Source organism: Chrysemys picta, chromosome 15 (genome assembly GCF_011386835.1).
Source record: "Chrysemys picta bellii isolate R12L10 chromosome 15, ASM1138683v2, whole genome shotgun sequence".
NCBI classification, from domain to species: domain Eukaryota; kingdom Metazoa; phylum Chordata; order Testudines; family Emydidae; genus Chrysemys; species Chrysemys picta.
The window spans coordinates 23,701,378-23,719,030 of NC_088805.1; the positions used below are offsets into that span (position 1 = coordinate 23,701,378).

The 17,653-nt window shown below is 44.7% G+C and overlaps 1 protein-coding gene across 5 annotated transcripts in view; it reads right to left on the reverse strand.

Moving 5' to 3' along the window:
* Positions 1 to 17,653, reverse strand: part of LOC101934617 (transmembrane protein 132C) — a 304,006-nt gene that overhangs the window by 10,780 nt on the left and 275,573 nt on the right. For all 5 annotated transcript variants that reach the window (XM_042852529.2, XM_005299570.5, XM_042852530.2 and 2 more), the window contains 3 exons: positions 3,923 to 4,128; positions 3,066 to 3,339; positions 1,743 to 1,934 (listed from right to left, as the gene is read on the reverse strand). In XM_042852529.2, the coding sequence (XP_042708463.2) occupies positions 1,743 to 1,934; positions 3,066 to 3,339; positions 3,923 to 4,128 (672 nt within the window). The remainder of the gene's footprint in view (positions 1 to 1,742; positions 1,935 to 3,065; positions 3,340 to 3,922; positions 4,129 to 17,653) is intronic.

The window sequence follows — 17,653 nt, forward strand, 5'->3', positions numbered from 1 at the left end:
GACAGGAGGGAGTGGGAGGGATAGGAAAGGCAGCCACTAACCCAGGTTGTTACTTGCAACCAGGTTACCTGGGGCTTTCCAGGCCCTGGTCTGAGAACTCTCTGGCCTCTCTTTCCTTGCTCCTTCCTGCTAGTAGCAATGAGGGCTGGAAGGGAATTAGCAGCTTCTATGCTTCCAGGCTGGGGAGGTGTGAGGGACTGTGGGAGATGGGGGGTGGAGCAGCCAGTCCTCGTTAAGGGAAGGGTGTTTGGCTGCCTCTTGCTTCTTGATGGGTGCACTCCCACAGCAGAATACAGTGGGGCTACACCGCAGAGCGGGGAAGAGGAGGAGCGTTCAGCAGGTACAGCAACATGAACACACTGTTCAGCTGAACAATATTCAGGAGGCATTGGTCAGAGCCTTCCCATGCTCATAAACTCACGCTGGTAAATATCTTTGCACACTGCATTGAGATATGCATCCCCTGCTGCCCCACAGGCTGTTTTATTCTCAAGCCGGCACGTGACACTCCCAGCCAAGCTGCAGGAGAAAAATCCCACCCTGCCCTACGCCCTCTAACTAGGTTTGATTTGTTTCTAGCTTTGGCTTCTTCAATTTCCGACTCGGCATCTGTCGAGAAGAGCGGTTTCCAAAAGGAAGCCCCGAAGAAGGGCACAAATGGGTTAATTACATAAGACTCAGATGATTACAGGATGAAGTAAATTAAACAGATGGGCAGCACTTCCTTCTTCGAGCTGGGATGTCATCCTGCCACTAACTACCGAGTTATAAAACAATCGACATTATTCTTGCGTTCCAGAAAATGATATAGTGATCAGCATGAAAATGGGCCATAAAACCTGAACCGAGCTCTTCCCTATTTACGAGGAATGAAACAGTGGTTTTTTGAGAGCAGTGGCTGCAGATGGCATTATACAGCCCTGAATAAGTGTATTCTACTCCGCTGAGTGAAATCAGGATTGAACAGGCCCTTGTCACTTCCATTGCTGCTGACTCCCTTGTTTTTAATCTATTCTATGGCAACTATTTGCCTCGATTTGGTGCTGTTTTACACTCCTCGTATCCGTAGAGATTATGTGACCTGAAATTCACCGCTTGAGACCCTTCCCTCGGCTGGTCTGAAAACGTGCCGGCTTTGAATTAAGCAGGATCGACACACCGGTGTCCCCTAATGAGCTGAACAACTAACCCATTTGAGTCAGCCTGAAGAATAAAAGAAGAGAGGGGAGCCAGGCTGCCTGCTGTTGCTCCAACAGGAAAATGAACAAGCTCGTCTTTCTCCCATGGCTGTTTTATGGCGCTCCCAAATATTAAATCACCCTGAAGCATGGGGCTCTCCCGCTCTCTGACATGGAGATCAAGGGCATTGCTCCTGGCAAACAGAGAGCATGGATGGCCTGTGAAACAAGTATAAGAAAGGCTTAGGAGAGCTGCAAAGGTCACGGTTTTTCACGGGAGCCTTTGAAAAGACAGACAACGTGCAAGTCGGAACGTTTGGGTTTGGAACTTTTCCAAAGGGCTAAGCCCAAATTTGCAGGCGGGAAGAAAAAAGAAGCCACCATCAGGGTGCCCTCTGCTGGAGAGGTATGGCTATAAAACTGTGTTATACCCGTCACTTAAAGTCTATGCTGTTTTCCCCTAAAAACTTGCTAAGGGGGAGGCAACTTCATCAGAGCTCTGCAGGGATGACCCACGGCCCCACCCAACATGCCAGCAGCAAGGAGAACCGGAGTGCACACTACCTGTTTAGGGGTATGAAGTAGCTCCTGAGCAATGGTTGTAGCCACAATAGCTCGGTTATTTGCCGGGCTTGGCTGAAGGAAGAGCGACAGCCCAGCCACCATCTGCACCCCGAGGTCTGTTATGGTCACTTTGTCATCGAGCACCGTCACTGTCTTCTCTGCCAGAATGGAGTCCGACAGAGGAGAAAAAACCTTTGGAGAAACAGAAAGGGAACAGCGTCAGGAAAGGGTTAAACACCGGCAGTCGCCCGTCTCACCACTTCATCTGCTCCTGCCCCCAAAAGCCTTGCTTCGGGCACAGAAACTGGGTGCAGGACTACCTGGAGAGGACAAACTGGTTTTATGCAGGAAGCAAAGAGAACCCATCCGATGGAGAGATTACAGCTCAAAGCCACTGTATCAAATACCTCTTTGGGAGCTATCTTATTTTACTCCCATTATTTCCACTACTTTCGCATAAGCCTGGAAATAATACAACCTTTCCCTCCTAATTTTGGTCCTGATCCTGCAAGGGACTGAGCCTCCTCAACTCTCAATGGCTTCAAAGGGTGCTGGAGGCTCTCAGCACCTTCCAGGATTTGTCCTTCATTTTTCCATATCCATTTCTCTGTCCCTGAAGTTTCTAATGGATCATGCAGCCCATTCTCAAGTGGGAAATTGTTCCCTTTGATGCAAATGGCTACTCCCTATCCACCTCCAAACGTTCTACAAGCTACTCAAACACACACAGTCTCTCCCACCCACAGTCTGTGGCTACATTTGCAGTTTGTGCACTAAACTCTGCTGAGACTCCAAACAGGACATTGAGGGCCAAATCCTCAGTCAGTGGAAATCGGCATAGCACTATGGTCTTCAGTTTACACCAGCTAAAAATCTGGCCCTAAGAGTAACTTTCACAGGCACTGAACACCCTCCACTCCAGTTGACACCCATTAGAGTTATGGGTGCTCGGTATCTCTGAAAATCAGGCCTTCTGTCTCCAAGCAGCAGTTCCGCTAGTTGAACTGTAGGGGGAGCCTCATGCTGTGTGGGAAAGCAGGATGTTTACTAAGATCTTCACAGGTGCAAGAGCTGTCCGGTAAGGGTGGCTGAAGTACAGGTTTTGATCTGTCTCACTACAATGGCGGGGGCTTTTGCTTTATTTGTTCGAACTGACTGGAGATGGAATGTATGTGTGTGAAATTCTAGGAGGCCACAGCCTTGCTACAACAGATTATTACATTCCAAAGCAGTGCTGTTTTAGCAGAACACTGCTGGCTCTTCCAGGATCACGTAGGTGTTAATGCAGGAATGGTAGAACCCAGAACAGTTCAGTGTATGTACCTGGATTGTTGTCATCCCCACTTCTTGTCCAATCAAAATCCTTCCTTCTTGTAGCCTGGCAATGTGAGGCTCCTCCAACTTCATAAAATCCATCACCAGGTCTGTAATGTCAAACTGCCAGTCAGAACCCAGCAAGTAGTTCAGCTGACTCCAAGGGCTAGAGTCCTCCGCGACAAACTGAGTAAGGACTCGCACCATGGCATGCTGGTACTGGAGCGCACAGCCTCTTCCCTTCCGCTCATCTTCATCCTCATCCTCACTGTCCCTCGTGGGTCTTGAAAAAAAGAAAAAGGAAGCATAAAAAAAAAAGATCCGAGGACAAAACTCCTTCATAGTCTCTTTCCCTGCAGCGAAAACTAAGAGCAAAGTGCTAAGCAAGGAAAACACTTCCTGGAATAAAATCAATTAAGAGCAAAAAAACGATCAACTGAACAGACTCGATCAGTGCATACGGAGCCCGACAGTCACTATTGCATGCTATAGCACACAGGTACACGCCCTTAAGTGTCGTTGCTGATTCTTGGCATTACACAGGCGATCGTGATAGGTGTATGATATTGGTGTCTTATCTTTGAAGATCTCCACTGAAATACCAGAATGCAGAGACGGGTCAGAACCAAATCCCACTTCCAGTCTCCCTTGAACTATGGGTTGGATTCAAATCCAAACTCTGCCACTGGACCATCTAGGTGAGTAAATGACTTCGGAGCACATACCCTATTTAAACCACTGACTACCCTGGGGGGAAGCTGGGATCCAGATGCAACCTCTGTACCGTGAGCTGTTCTTCCTGGGCTTAAAATTAGCTCCATTCATTGCAAGAAAATGCCTGATATAAATTAAGCGACTAAACCCACCTCTTATTGGAGACAATGGGGACTCTCCAGCCTTTTATTTGGCTTAGCTCCGTGTCCGAAATATCAATCTGAAGAGGCAGGCGTGGAACCCAGACTGTGATTTGCAGAGGGGCGCTCAGATATTGGTATGTGAAATTCACTATCGCATCCACCTGGCCTTTCATTTCTTTGCCATTGACAAACACATAGTCACATCTGTCAGAAACCTAAAGGAGAGGAAGGTAGAGGGGAAAAGAGAGAGAGAGAGAAAAGAAGGTAATCGCTGCGACAAAGCAGGCTCAACGTGGAAACCTGGCATCTGAAAAACAAAAACAAACAAAAAAGGCTCCCTTCTCCTTACGCATGTTAATGATGGCGTTTTACAATGGAACCAGCTGAACACAAAAATCCTCCACCGGCTCAGGAGGCATAATTATGCTAGAGATGCCTAAAGACTGGATACGATTTCTGAAGCCGCTGGCTGGGTTTTCTATTTGTTATTCAATGAGCCACTAGCTGATCACTTCTCTATGGAATTTATAATGAGAGAGACTCCTTCACCGCATGGCCAAAAGAAAGCTAACAACCCCAAACTGGACTAGTTGGATGCAGACAGCAATTATAAACTCTACCCCGACCAGAGTTTTCACCTTCAGTCTGGTGTGACACTGTTTAGTGTCACACATCAGTCCGAGGATGAAGCTGGCTCTGGAGTGGATTTCAGACGGAGAATGGAAACAACAACACATTCATTTCCTCTGCAATAAACATTATCTGTTTATAAATGTTTACATTTTGATTAAAGCCATAAAGTAATTCTAAACACTGCAGTAGATTTATCATTAACATGTAAATACTGTCCTGAAATATAAGCAAGCATTAGCATAGTCATGTAAGAGTTATACCAGTAATCACTTCTTTAATCAATGTTGTAATTTACAGACCATTGAGTTTTCTCATTTATTACCTTACTGAGTACTAGTGGGATGGAATAGAATCCCTCCAGAATATATAAATCATTAAGAGGGATGCAGATAGTATGAAGTGGCTCGGTGTGATAAAGTCATTGTCAAATCTATTCCTAAAGGTGTCATAAACGTCTGGGGAAATCTTGCGGCACATTAATCATACATTAAGTGGCTAGCAATGGGAGCTGTTGCATTACTAAATGAGCTGGCATGTCTGCAGAAATTACAAGTAAACCCAACAGATATCTTCAATTCACATGCTTTCTCCCTCCCCTTCAGAAACCTATTTCATCTTCTGTAATGAATGTCATTAGCACCGGTAATGGCCCTCCCACCTGAACATCTATTTATACCATCATCTGCTCCCTTTGATTTTGTCTTTCCCCATACCACTTTATTCAAATGATGCTTATCACATGGAATAGCTCAAGTCCCCAAGCTAATCAAATGGATGGGTGCCCTCTATGACCATGGATAAACATAAGGGCTAGATATGCTAAACTGTTCCTAGTTATACAGCACATGTCCAATCTGTATCCTCTGGTAGTGTCGGCACTGCTCATTTTCTGGTATAGTAGTCAGGAGAAATATTTCAAGGGAAGACCTCAGAGAACATAATCTGAGCACAGTTTAATGAAATGATACACCACAACCATCTTGAACGATTGTAAGTGAGTTCTACTCACTGGATGCAATACTATCTAGTACAATACAGGACCCATCTGTTTGCTTAGCCTTTTTTCCTCATGTTATCCAAGTTATGTTTAACGGACATAAGGTGGGAAATGTTCCCTTTTTTCACATAGATGGACAGTGTGTCCTGTTTTAATATATGTTACATACGAGCGTGGCCTGTAATTTACAAAAGGGATTACATTTTCATAGTAGTTTGTATATGAGCTATACATTATCTCATATATCTCACATGTGCTGTAATGACATATGTGCTACTTATATATGATTCACATGTAAGCTATACAGATCTTTGTTCCAGATGGTTACTCTTGATTTTCATGGTGCTGTTAACAGTGACACTTTATCCCCTCTTATAGAGTTATGACATCAGGAATCACAATCCACCATAAAAAGGAGGATTTATTAAAGAAAACAACAACAATTACAGACAGGCTTCTACACAGCTTCAGTTCCAGCTTTGTCATCTTTGTTTGCCCAGCACCCATTCTGCCTGGAGCTTTATACAGCACACAGAGAACATAGCTACTGAATAATATACTGCAAGATCATTGCACATGGTCTATTGCTCTGAACAAAAAACTGGGAGCGAAGAAGTCCTTGTTTCTAATCATGGCTCTCGTCTGGGTTCTAATCTCTGATGCCTTGTGTGGTCTCAGGCAAGGCACTTTAACTCTGTTTCCCCCATCCTCAGAATGGGGATGGCAATATTTACGCACTTGTTGGGGTGCTGTGAGCCTCAGGGCTTGTCTATGTGTGGAGGCAATGTGCTTTACAGGAGTATAATACTAATGTATTGAGCATTTATTAGTCCATGTAGACCCTGCTGGGGCATTTAAACTTAGTGCTGTTTGAAGCAGTTCTACAGTAAAGTGTACAAGGGGACCTTAAGTGTGCACCAGCAGGGTCTACATGGACCCATTAATGTGCAATTCATTAGTGCGCTTTAGAAATCACCCTCCTAGAGCGTATGACCCCTCTGTCTTTACACATTGTTCTGCTGCCACCGCTGTCACAGGCCCAAGGGGGCTCCCGTGGGGAGGCGGACCAGCACTGTATGTTGCTAACGCGGTTGAAAGCATCGCAAGGCATTGGGGGGGAGAAGGGAGGAGGTCAAAGGTGTAAGTGTGGAATGGAAGATTCCCTTGCAGGGAGCGAGAGGCCTTCAGCAGTGACTGGCCCCCGTGCTGCGGCGAGGAACCTGAGGGGGATTTAGGCAGCTCGGTGCCGCAATAACTCCCACTCTGATATCTCCGGGCTAGCAGGGGGTGGTGATATCTGATGCCTCCCCCTCCTCTCCCCCGCCTTCTCTCTCTCTTTCTAGCAGGCGGCTTGCATAGGTATATTCTGCTTCGGGAGAGTAGATCCTCTGTGATATACTCACCGTGAGGGACATCTGTATGCGGCTCAAAGGTTTGTGATAAAATGTTCACCTTCAGGCTGACCCAGGTGTACTGGACCTACAGCTATGATTTAATAGGCGCAGAAGCCAAACACTGTCGGGAACCGAACAAATGTGTCTATCAGGGAAAAACAACAACAATAGCAGCAAATCCTCAATTTGTAAATGCTTCTGGGCTGATGTCCAACCTCCAGCTTTCCTTGCAATGCTGTTGTAGAACAAATGGCTAAACGAATGTATCTAGCCTCGCATTTTAAGGAAGCCCCTACCGTAGCTACGAAGCTGCTATTAATAATTGATGCAGATTAATATTTATTACTGGGTATGCGTCAACCAGAGTGGCAGGCCTTTTTGACTTGCATTGAGAAAAAAAAAAAAAAGGTCTTATCACCAAGTCCAAGCGTCCTTACCGTCCCTTACTATAGGAGCCAAAGATGGAGCATGTGTAAGTTACACATGCTCCATCTTTGGCTCTTATATTCCCAATACAGCGCTAGCAATGGGACGGGGGGGGGCAAGTCCCAAGCTATAAATTGTCAGTGAAAATATTTTTGACTATTTCACTTTCATGCAGCCATCCTTCTCGGGGCTGCCCGGATTGCTTTTGAAGTGCATTTTCACACAGGGAAGCACGGGGTGGTAGTGATGTTTCCCGAGCTAGAGTCTCAGAGCAGATGAAAGGGAGAAGAGGGTGGTATCTCGGCACCCAATTCACAAGGCACACGTCTCTGCACATGCATAAGAATAAGACACTGGCTCTCTGAAAATGCCCCATTAAAATCGTGCGTAGTCTGCAGCTTTGGTCATCACAAAATCCTGGGTCAGCTTAGTATGGAAGGGTAAGCAAAGTGAGATAGCTTCCTCCTTCCTTCTCTCACCTAACAATGTTTAAAAAAAAAAAAGAAATAAAAAGGTTTTCCCAGCTTCAGTGAGCAAACCCAGATCTAAACCCAAATGCACTGATTCCTGCCAGGATTTAGCATAGCCTAGAGTCTCCCTGTTTAACCAGCACCTAACCTCAAAACTGCTATTCACAACAACTGCGGGTTCCTTACTGGAGGAACCAGGGGACCGCTAAGTGTGACTGAGTCACCTAGGAACGGACTACCTTAGATCACATCAGATTAGCTGGAAATCAGATCCCAGTCATCTTATTTTTTGGATGGGTATAAACTGGTCTTCCGGTCATTGTTCTGCACAGACATTAGGTTAATTCAGTGTCTTCCCCATGAAGATATGCATGGCTATGTCTACACTAGGAGCTAGGGGTGTGATTCCCAGCTCATGTAGACATACTCGGGCTAGCTCTCATCGAGACAGCGGGCTAAAAATAGTAGCGTATCTGCAGTAGCAGGAGCAGCAGCAGCGGCATGTGCTAGCTGCCCTGCGTACAGGTTCAGGCAGGTTTTGTCAGCGACGGGGGCATGGGTGGTTAGACATAGTGGTTAAAGCAGGAGTCATGCCTAGTGGTTTCAGCAGGAGTAGGAGCCCAGGGTCAGAGGCCAGGTGCCAGAGCCAGGGGTTAGAACTGAAGACAGGAATTGGAGCCCAGGGTCAGATCTGGGTCACGGGGAGTGAGGAAGACCAGGAGCAGGCCTGGGAGGTCTGGCCAATCGGGTGATTTTGCTGCAAGCCAAATGTGATTCAGCTGTGTGTCCTCTCTGGGGCTCACTAGGGAGCTAGCTAGTCGCGGGCTCAGCACCGGCAAACCCTAATTCCCGATAGGTTTGTACTCGGGATGGCTAGCTTTGACCTAGCTTGCTCGAGTTAGCAATAGAATTGAAGCCAGGGCAGCACGGACTTCAGCAGGGACTGGACAAGCCCGCCCCAGACTCTGGGTTTATTCTCAGGTGGCGAGCCCGTGCGGACGTCTGTGCTGCTGCACCTAGGCAAGGTCAGGTATGTTTAAGCATGCTGCAGCCACGCTTCTAATCTCCCTATAGGCACAGCGATAGGGAAGTTCTAGTCTATTTCTTGTACTGTGGTATCTGAGCACCTTCCAGAAGTGCTTTAAGCAACGTGACTAGCGCCCGCCATCTGTGATTCTGGTCCACAACAATTCATTGAGCCCATGACAGACGTTGAGATGCTGGAGACTTTGTCTGTGTGAACAGGTGATATCAGTCTCTCTCCCCTCCCGCACCTTCCAGTGTTTACATTTTTCACCGTGAAAACATTTTCCCTTTGAAACGTCCTTTTATCTCTTGCATCTAAAAAGGTGAGAGATGATGAAGAGAGCTCCTGCTTAGCCATCACCTTTATGCAAATGATCTGCTCCACTCGGTGTAGCGGATCAGCGAAAAGTTTTGAATTTGAAGGAGCTCTCTGATGCCATTTCAGCACTTTCCTTCCTTATTAAAGTTGGCATTACAGCTACTTTTCCCTAGTTATTTTTCTAACTTTAGACCAAAAAGAGAAAGAAAAAAAAAAAAAAGGAGAGAGACGAAAAGCCAGGGCTAAGCAAAATGTCTCAGACGCTTCCTTTCTCTTTGCTTTATTTTTTGTGCTCCCTTCTAACAAAGGCCACTTAGGCTCCAAGTGGCGTGGATGGTTTCATCCTGTGATAAACCACATTTTAGCGAGCTGGCAGCCTGGAACAGAAACATCAAATCATCTCCCCAGAGCATGACCTGCGGCCGCTTTGAGAACAGTGCTGTAGTATACTGGAACTTTGTGATTTGGGAGGGAATGCGAGCTCCCTGCTAATAAAGCAGAAACAGAACTTGGTTGTAATGAATATAAAGGGGATTCTTTACTGAGGGACCTGGACACAGACAAGACCCCATACTTCTCCCTTGCCTGCAGACTGAGGTTGGTATCCTGCAGTGAGCTCGGTCACAGGATGATGAAGGCCTTTCATAGCATATACTGCCTAATGTCCTCACGCAGAGTCTCACTACCTTCTGACCAGGACTCAGCAATCACGGAAGTGAATGCTGCCTCCACTACAAAGAAGGAGGCGCCAGAGAGGACTGTCTTGGGGCTTTGACCTCTGTTGCAGATTCCTAGAGCTCTGCAAATCTGCAGATATCCACTTTATATACCTCTACCCCGATATAACGCGACCTGATACAACACAAATTCGGATAGAACGCGGTAAAGCAGTGCTCTGGGGTGGGGCGGGGCTGCGCACTCCGACGGATCAAAGCAAGTTTGATATAACACAGTTTCACCTATAACGCGGTAAGATTTTTTGGCTCCCGAGGACAGCGTTCTATCGGAGTAGAGGTGTATCTGCGGATATCCGTGGGCCCTGTTTGTGGCTCGCAGGTGGATGGGAATACAAATTTTGTATCCACGCAGATTCCTGAGCAATTTATATTAAGATACAGTCGGGCACAGACATGTTGCAAGGCACATTTTGTGTCAAACGGAAGCCAAGACGCTTAGGTTTTGCAAGCCGGTTGGAATCAAAAACTGATCTGCTCCATTTCAGATCTGTGTAACCCAGCTGTGGAAAGAACGACTTGTAAAAGGCATGGAAATTAATGAGATAGACAGACTCTTTTAGCCTAATGTAAGCTTCTTCACTGTCCCCAAGCTTCTTTCACCTCTGGAAACAGGCTCTAAATTTGGCCCACACTGGCAGGGCTCTAAAAGACAAGGAGTAAGAAAAGGAGAGAAGCTTTTAATATGGCATTCGTAAAAGTTTCGGAGCACCACCCGTTCGCAAGGTACCAGCCCAGTTCCTGGTGTACATCACAAAGTCTGTCTGGCTTAGCCTTAATTAAGCAGTCTGCAAGCTATAAAGCCCTGGAACTAAAAGTGTAAAGAACAGAAATGTCTCATTATGATAGCTGTAGGTGTCCTGCCTGCGTCCATTAACCTACTGGACCTGGGAAGGCTTCCTGCTAGTGAAGATATATTAACACCCTCCCACCCCCCACAGGAGATACGTTTCAAACTCTAGTTCTTGTCAGTTGCCTTCCAGACTGTCTGGCTCTCATAACTAGAAAGTAGGATGTGCCAGAACTAGAATTCAGTAAGCACATATTAGAAGCTTAGCTGGTGACGGGCTGCTGAATGCACTAGGTCTTTTGCATCCAGAAAGCTAGGTGTGAACCCTGATTAGATCACAAATGAAAAGAGTCTGACAGATATCCAGAGAATTCATTATCAAGATCAAAGCAAGCTGGTAATACATAATAATGCTTTCCATTTACAGCATGGTGTCCTTCAAACGATTTATAGCACCCTTGCGAAGCAGGATACTACTATTATCCCTATTCTATGGGTTGGTAAACTGAGGCAGGGAAACACAAATAACCAAAAGTCGCTTGTAATTTTGGAGGCCAAATTTTAGACATCATTGGCAGGAGTCTGTGTTTTGTGTGCTCAGCACCGCTCATCTGGTCTTAGGTGTCTAAAACTGGGCATCTAAACATGAGGCCCCTCATAGTAGAAGCACTTCAGAAAAACGTCACCCAAGTGATTTAGCCACGGCCACAGCGAATCAGTAGCAGATTTGGAGATACACCTTGAAAGTCCTGAGTCCCAGTTCACTGCTCTAACAGGTAGACTATACTGCCTCATTATTTTCTATCTTATCTCCTCTCTCTATTGAACTTTAGACAAAGACACGAATTACATGGCCCTAACCTAACTCTGGTTTCAATGCTCCGTGCCTGATGAACTCTTTGATGTTCCGAATATCATTTGATGGCAGCACAGGCCACCAGACAATCTGATTCACTTCAGGATAAGTCACAGAATAAAGCCCAGGCTATAACAGCAGCAACATTGCACAACAGGACAGAGATGCATCAGCAGCCGTGTGAAATAGCCTGCAGCGTCCGAACCTGCATTCTATTCCTGACACCGGCTTCCCCCACTGTCACTCACACTTTTAATAGGAGAGAGAATAAGAAGCTCGTGTTTCTGACAGGAGACCACATGTCACAGAGACTGGTTTTCTCCTATTCCTGCCTCTCACCCGATCTGTTCTTAATGATGCAAAAACGCCTGTGACATTTTGGGTGATGGCCTCACAGAGTGAAGAAGCCACAGGTGCAGTGTTGAAGAACTTGAGCCCACAGACAAGTTTTTCTTAACAAGGCACAACTCAGACGGTTCCTCCTTTCTAACGAGTTCCAAACCAGATTGTGCTGTCTTGTCAGGCTTCCGGCAAGTTGCCTGGGTATTTAAGGGAAGTTCTCCAATGAATGTCTCTCAAAGTTTCCACTATGGCTTCATGAAGCTTATATTTTCTCTGCTGTCTGTATAAACTAATTACTCATAAAACACGGTAAAAGGTTTTGAAATAAATGAATATGCACCTTATTTATGATGATGGGTTCTGCAGTACTTGAATAGTACCCAGGGGCAGCTCCAGGCACCAGCACACCAAGCGTGTGCCTGGGGCGGCAAGCTGTGGGGGGCGGTCTGCTGGTTGCTGTGAGGGCGGCCGTCAGGCTGCCTTCGGCGGCATGCCTGTGGGAGGTCTGCCGGTCCTGCAGCTTTGGCAGTAATTCGGCGGCGGGGACTGCTCCTGAGTCAGTCACTGAGCTCACTTCTGAGGATGCTGTATTCACATTGACCACAGTCTCTGCCAGCATGAAACCCAAACTCAGATCCCACACCTCAACCCTACATGGTAGAATGCTGCAGTGTCCAGTTGTCAGAGATTAAAATGTTCAATGGGATCTCCTATCAGACAGAGCCACTTTATTATTTTTCATGAACCCAATTCAACTATCGGTCAATGGAAAGTCTTTGACTTCAATGGGAGTTGGATCAGTCCTGGTATCACTGCATCTAATCAGTCAAGTTTATATTTTTACATTCATCCGTCTGCTCTTGGGAAACGCCCTGTCAGGATGAAAAATGACTGCCTTGGCCCATTGTAAGATGAAAGGAGGCACATGAGCTTCCAAGATCCGTGTAGAAAAGGGGAACAAGCTAACTACTTTCTGAGCACATCCGTGGTGCCATGGAGGGCAAGACTCAAGACACGTTTGCCCCATTTTTAGGCTCCATCCTACAAAGTGAAGCACACAGATGCAGGAGTTCTACCATATGCATCATTTTAGAGATCCTGGACCTTATGTTTTGGTGTTTAAAATAGGCATTTGCCTGTTACTATCAGAACAATTTAAATGTTAAAAAGATTTTGTAAAAATATTGTAATGAAAAGAAATGTTTTTATATTTTTTAAAAATTTAGATATCATTGAAAACACTTGTAGTATAAAGAATAAAGGATAGCAACATTTAGAAATTATATAGCACACTTCATTTATAGATCTGATAGCTTTTACCAAAGTATCATTACCCTTCTTTTCAGAAGGAGAAATTCAAGGAGGTTAAGTGATCTGATTGAAGTCACTCCTGGAAATATGGAACTGCAGTATCAAATATGGAAGACTCCAACCCTTATGGAAAAGTCTTATACTAGTGGTTTTCAACGTGGGGTCCACAGACTATGTCTAAGGGATTTGTGAAAGGTTATTACCATAGAATAGTGGTTTTCAACCTGTGGTCTGCAGACCCTGGGATATCCACAGACCATGTCTAATATTTCCAAAGAGGTCCACACCTCCATTTGAAAAATTTTTGGTGTCCACAAATGAAAAAAAGTTGAAAAGAACTTCCCTATAGAATTTAACAGACAATGGTAACCCTTCTATAGACTTTTTGAACTATCCTTTAGAATTTAATAAAGTTTTATATCCTGCCACAGAATATTATAGGATTATTATTTTTTTAAATCATCTATCGGAAGGAGAGAATTCTCTACTACATTCTATAGGTTTTGAGAATAATTTGTATGTGACTTTATAGGCTTCATCCCTATGAAAGTCTTAGGGATTTTCGCATAAGGGTGGTTCTGCACCAAATCTACCTTACGTCCTACTAGCTGTCCCACGAGACCCCACCCCCAAGTAGGAATTCCAAGATTGGGCCCATGATTCTGAGGAGTAGATGACTCTTGGATTCTGACTCTTGGAAAGAGGGTGATGTCTGCTGAAGAACAGATCCATTTATTTCTAGGCCTGTGTTGCATCTGGAACAAAGGAAAGGTTCAATACTGAGAATGGATACTGATCAGTGGAGACTTAAATAATATTCATTTGAAAAACATGCTTTCATGCTAAAAAGAGTGCATCCGGGAAGAGCTAAAGCTTCAGTTTTGAGCTGTTCCATAATCCCCAGAAATACATTCAGAGCCTTTTAATGCTGCATTCAAGGGGTCTTTAAAAATGAATCAACGAACAGAAGAGTTGATAATTGCCAGTGTGGCCCACTGACTTCAGTTGGAGTTGTGGGTGTTCATTGACTCTAAAAATGAGGCCACAAGCTCCTCCCATACAGAAGGCACGAAAGAGGTAAGGGCAATAACCGAGATTTAACATCCACGGGATCCTAGCTGTTGGAAAAGTCCTATTTGATCATTCTACAAACAAGAACGAGACTGAGAATGTTTGCCTTTAGCTAGCACCCACCTATAAAACAGACTCAAAATAGTTAGAGACTATTCCTAACGTAGAAAGGATAATTAGAGAATTGGGCAATGATTATATTTTAATGACTTATTTAAGCCAACATTCTGCCCTCCTTACAGTTTCCTTCTGTAGTTCTAAATGGGCAAAGTAGTCTATGCTGTAACGTTGCAGTGTGCCTGCACACAACTGCCATGCTCTACACTCAAAATGGCTTCCTTCCTTGGGATCGATCCTCGGGAAACATTCCCAATGACCAGCACGAATGACTTCAGGATTGGGCCTTTAGAACTGAAGGCGCGGAGAATCTTCAGAGATCAGGGTCATCGTTTATGAAGCAATTTAGAACCCTTTAGTTTGGAAGGTTCTGCATATTCCACACTATCGTCAGAATAAACTAAACTACCTATAAACCTCTCAATGGTTTAAACTCGCAGAGAGTGCCTTTCTTATGGAAAGGGCTTGTACGTTCCCTAATCTCATTACAAAGACTGCTGGCAGATCTGCAGTGCAGCAGCGGAACATTTAACTCACCGTATCTCATTCGCTATGACAGACTGAAAAGAGCAGAGAGGTCACTGATGGCCAGCTGAGACTGTGGGGCATGTATTTACTCCCAAGTGACCAGCATGTTGAAGCTGAACTGCAGACTATAAGCCACATGAACTCTCCAAAGCCAGCATTAGCAAACCAACCCAAAATCTGTCTTGTGCTGTGCACTCTAGAGTCAAACCATTTCTGAAAAGGGTGCAAATGCACCGATTGGTCCTGCTCGCTAGGGATCTGACAGACTATACGCACAAAGTGAATGTGAGCCTCTTGCATGGAAGCGCGGGGTCACCGAGGTGAGCACAGAGACTGTTCCTTTCTTTAAACTAAAGATTGGTCCAAATCACATCTGCTAACTTGAATGGGAACTGCTGCATTGTTTGCTGCTTTGTAACTTTACAAAAAGTAAGTCTTCAATGATTTACACCTTTCCCTTGGGTCACAAGTCTCATGCAAATGACAGATTCAAAACCCTGCTGACAGCTTGTATGGCAGGTTTCCTCATAGTGTAATTTAAAAAGAGCATATGATTTTAACCCCACTGGGATGGAAAGGGGGGAGAAATGAGGGTAAATATAAGGGATCCTTAACTGCAGCAGCATCAGTTGAGACTCAATGGCACAGTACATAAAAGTTTGGAGAAAGTGGTGGAGCGTCCTAACAACGCTGTTATCCTTCCCTTGCTACAAAGGCTGGGGTCTGTGTAGGTCTTGATTTTGCAGCTTTGAAGTTGATTTTGGAGCACTTACTGTAGCTGTTGTTACTGTTACTGTTGTGGTAGGTGTTGTTACCGTCATTTCACTTTGATTGTTCATTTATGATGTGCAGGTCTTCTATAATGACACACCATTAGTGAGCAGAACGAATCCACAAGATGACATGGAGAGAACTCCGCAATGATATGGTCCAATGTTTCTTTGGGTGTCCGGAAGGTCTTTAAAAAGCAACAGAGGGTCCTGTGGCACCTTTAAGACTAACAGAAGTATTGGGAGCATAAGGTGCCACAGGACCCTCTGTTGCTTTTTACAGATTCAGACTAACACGGCTACCCCTCTGATACCGGAAGGTCTTTGCATATTATGGGTTGCTGGTGTACTTACGCCTTTCACTATTGACTTCCAGGATCTCATATTAAACCAATTGTGAGTTTCAATTTAAACAGAGGCTGATGCTTGGAGACTTGTGTTTATACATTAGGCTCCTGCTTTCTCAAATTCTTCTGTTCCCTTTCTTTCCGTGTCTCTAGTAATATCATTTCTTTTCTAAAAGCTCCACAACCTGTTGACATCTTTTTGGATCTGCATCAGAAGAAAGTCCGCAGTCAGCCTGGTTTTCTGACACTCTGCTGTGCTGATGTATATTGATTCAATTAAATTATGAGACACTTAAAAATACGGGAGGAATTTTTTCTATTTGCAGCTCTGTTCTAAATACGACACGGCACATCACATTTACTTGGAGAAAAGCATGAGAGTGATGGGACTTTAGACCAGCAAATCAGAAGGATTCCCATGCTGCGTTATTCATTATCTGTTTTTAGAGTTTTTCATTTGCATCTGATTCACAAGAACACACCCTATTAGCAGAGCAAGGGAGAAGTATCCGAGAAGGAGGATGGTATCATGGTCAAGGCACTGATTGGGGACTCAGAGAAATTTGGGTTCTATTCCTGAGTCTGCCACAGATTCCCTTTGTGAACTTGGAAAAGTCACTTCACTTCTCTATGCCATATGTAAAATGGGGATACTATTACTTCCTTTATTTGTCTTCTCTATTTAGACTGGAGCAGGGGTCATCTCTTATTATGTGTCTGTGCAGTGGTCAGCACAATGGGCCCTGAACACAGCTGACGAATCCAAATGCTACTGTAATGCAAATAATAAATACGAATTAAGAATGTGTACTGCAGTTCAACTGAAACCCTAACTTTTCCCTGTAAAAAGCTACCCACCCACCCAATATTAAAAATCAAGGAACTGACACAATCCATGCTGTACTTTGGGATGAAGCAGTTGGAAATATAGCCATCCCTGGTGAACAGTGGATTAGTAGCAACTAACAAATCATAACTCAGGAGGGCAGAAGAGTTTGAAGAGCTGGTAGTACCAAACGTTTAGCACTGATTTCCCCATAATTTCATTGAGCTTTGCAGCACTCTCGCCAGTTGAAGTGAGATTCACAAGCATTGCATTGAAGCAACTGTTCAAAATCCGGCCTGCCCAGCACCACACCAGCTGTGTGGAAACCCCATTCATTGCCAAAGTTTCCCTAGTTTTATAGTCTTGAGTTAGAAAGACTATACATTTCATCCATTCGCTAATCAAAAATTCATCTACCTGATGTTCAGCTCTAAAGCACCAACATGCAGCTAACCAACTCCAGACAGAATTTTATTTGACCTAAGTAAAAGATGATTCATAAATCAATCGCATTATATTCACTGTAAGAGGTTTTTATTGGAACTGAGTGTTCTTCCTGGCTGAAAATAGCTGGTCAGAACAACCTGCTTCTTTCCAGACAGTCACTTGTTTTTATTTTCTCCCATCTCCTGCACTAAAAATATAATGTGCAGCTTTAAATCCTCCCAGGCTTGAAGACTTTGCAGTAGAGTCCTGTACAAAACCTGTGTCTCTATGCCGAGATGCAATGCCAGTTTGGATTCTTTTCCTTCCCTGAGCAGCAGGAGTTTAAAGGTCTGAGAG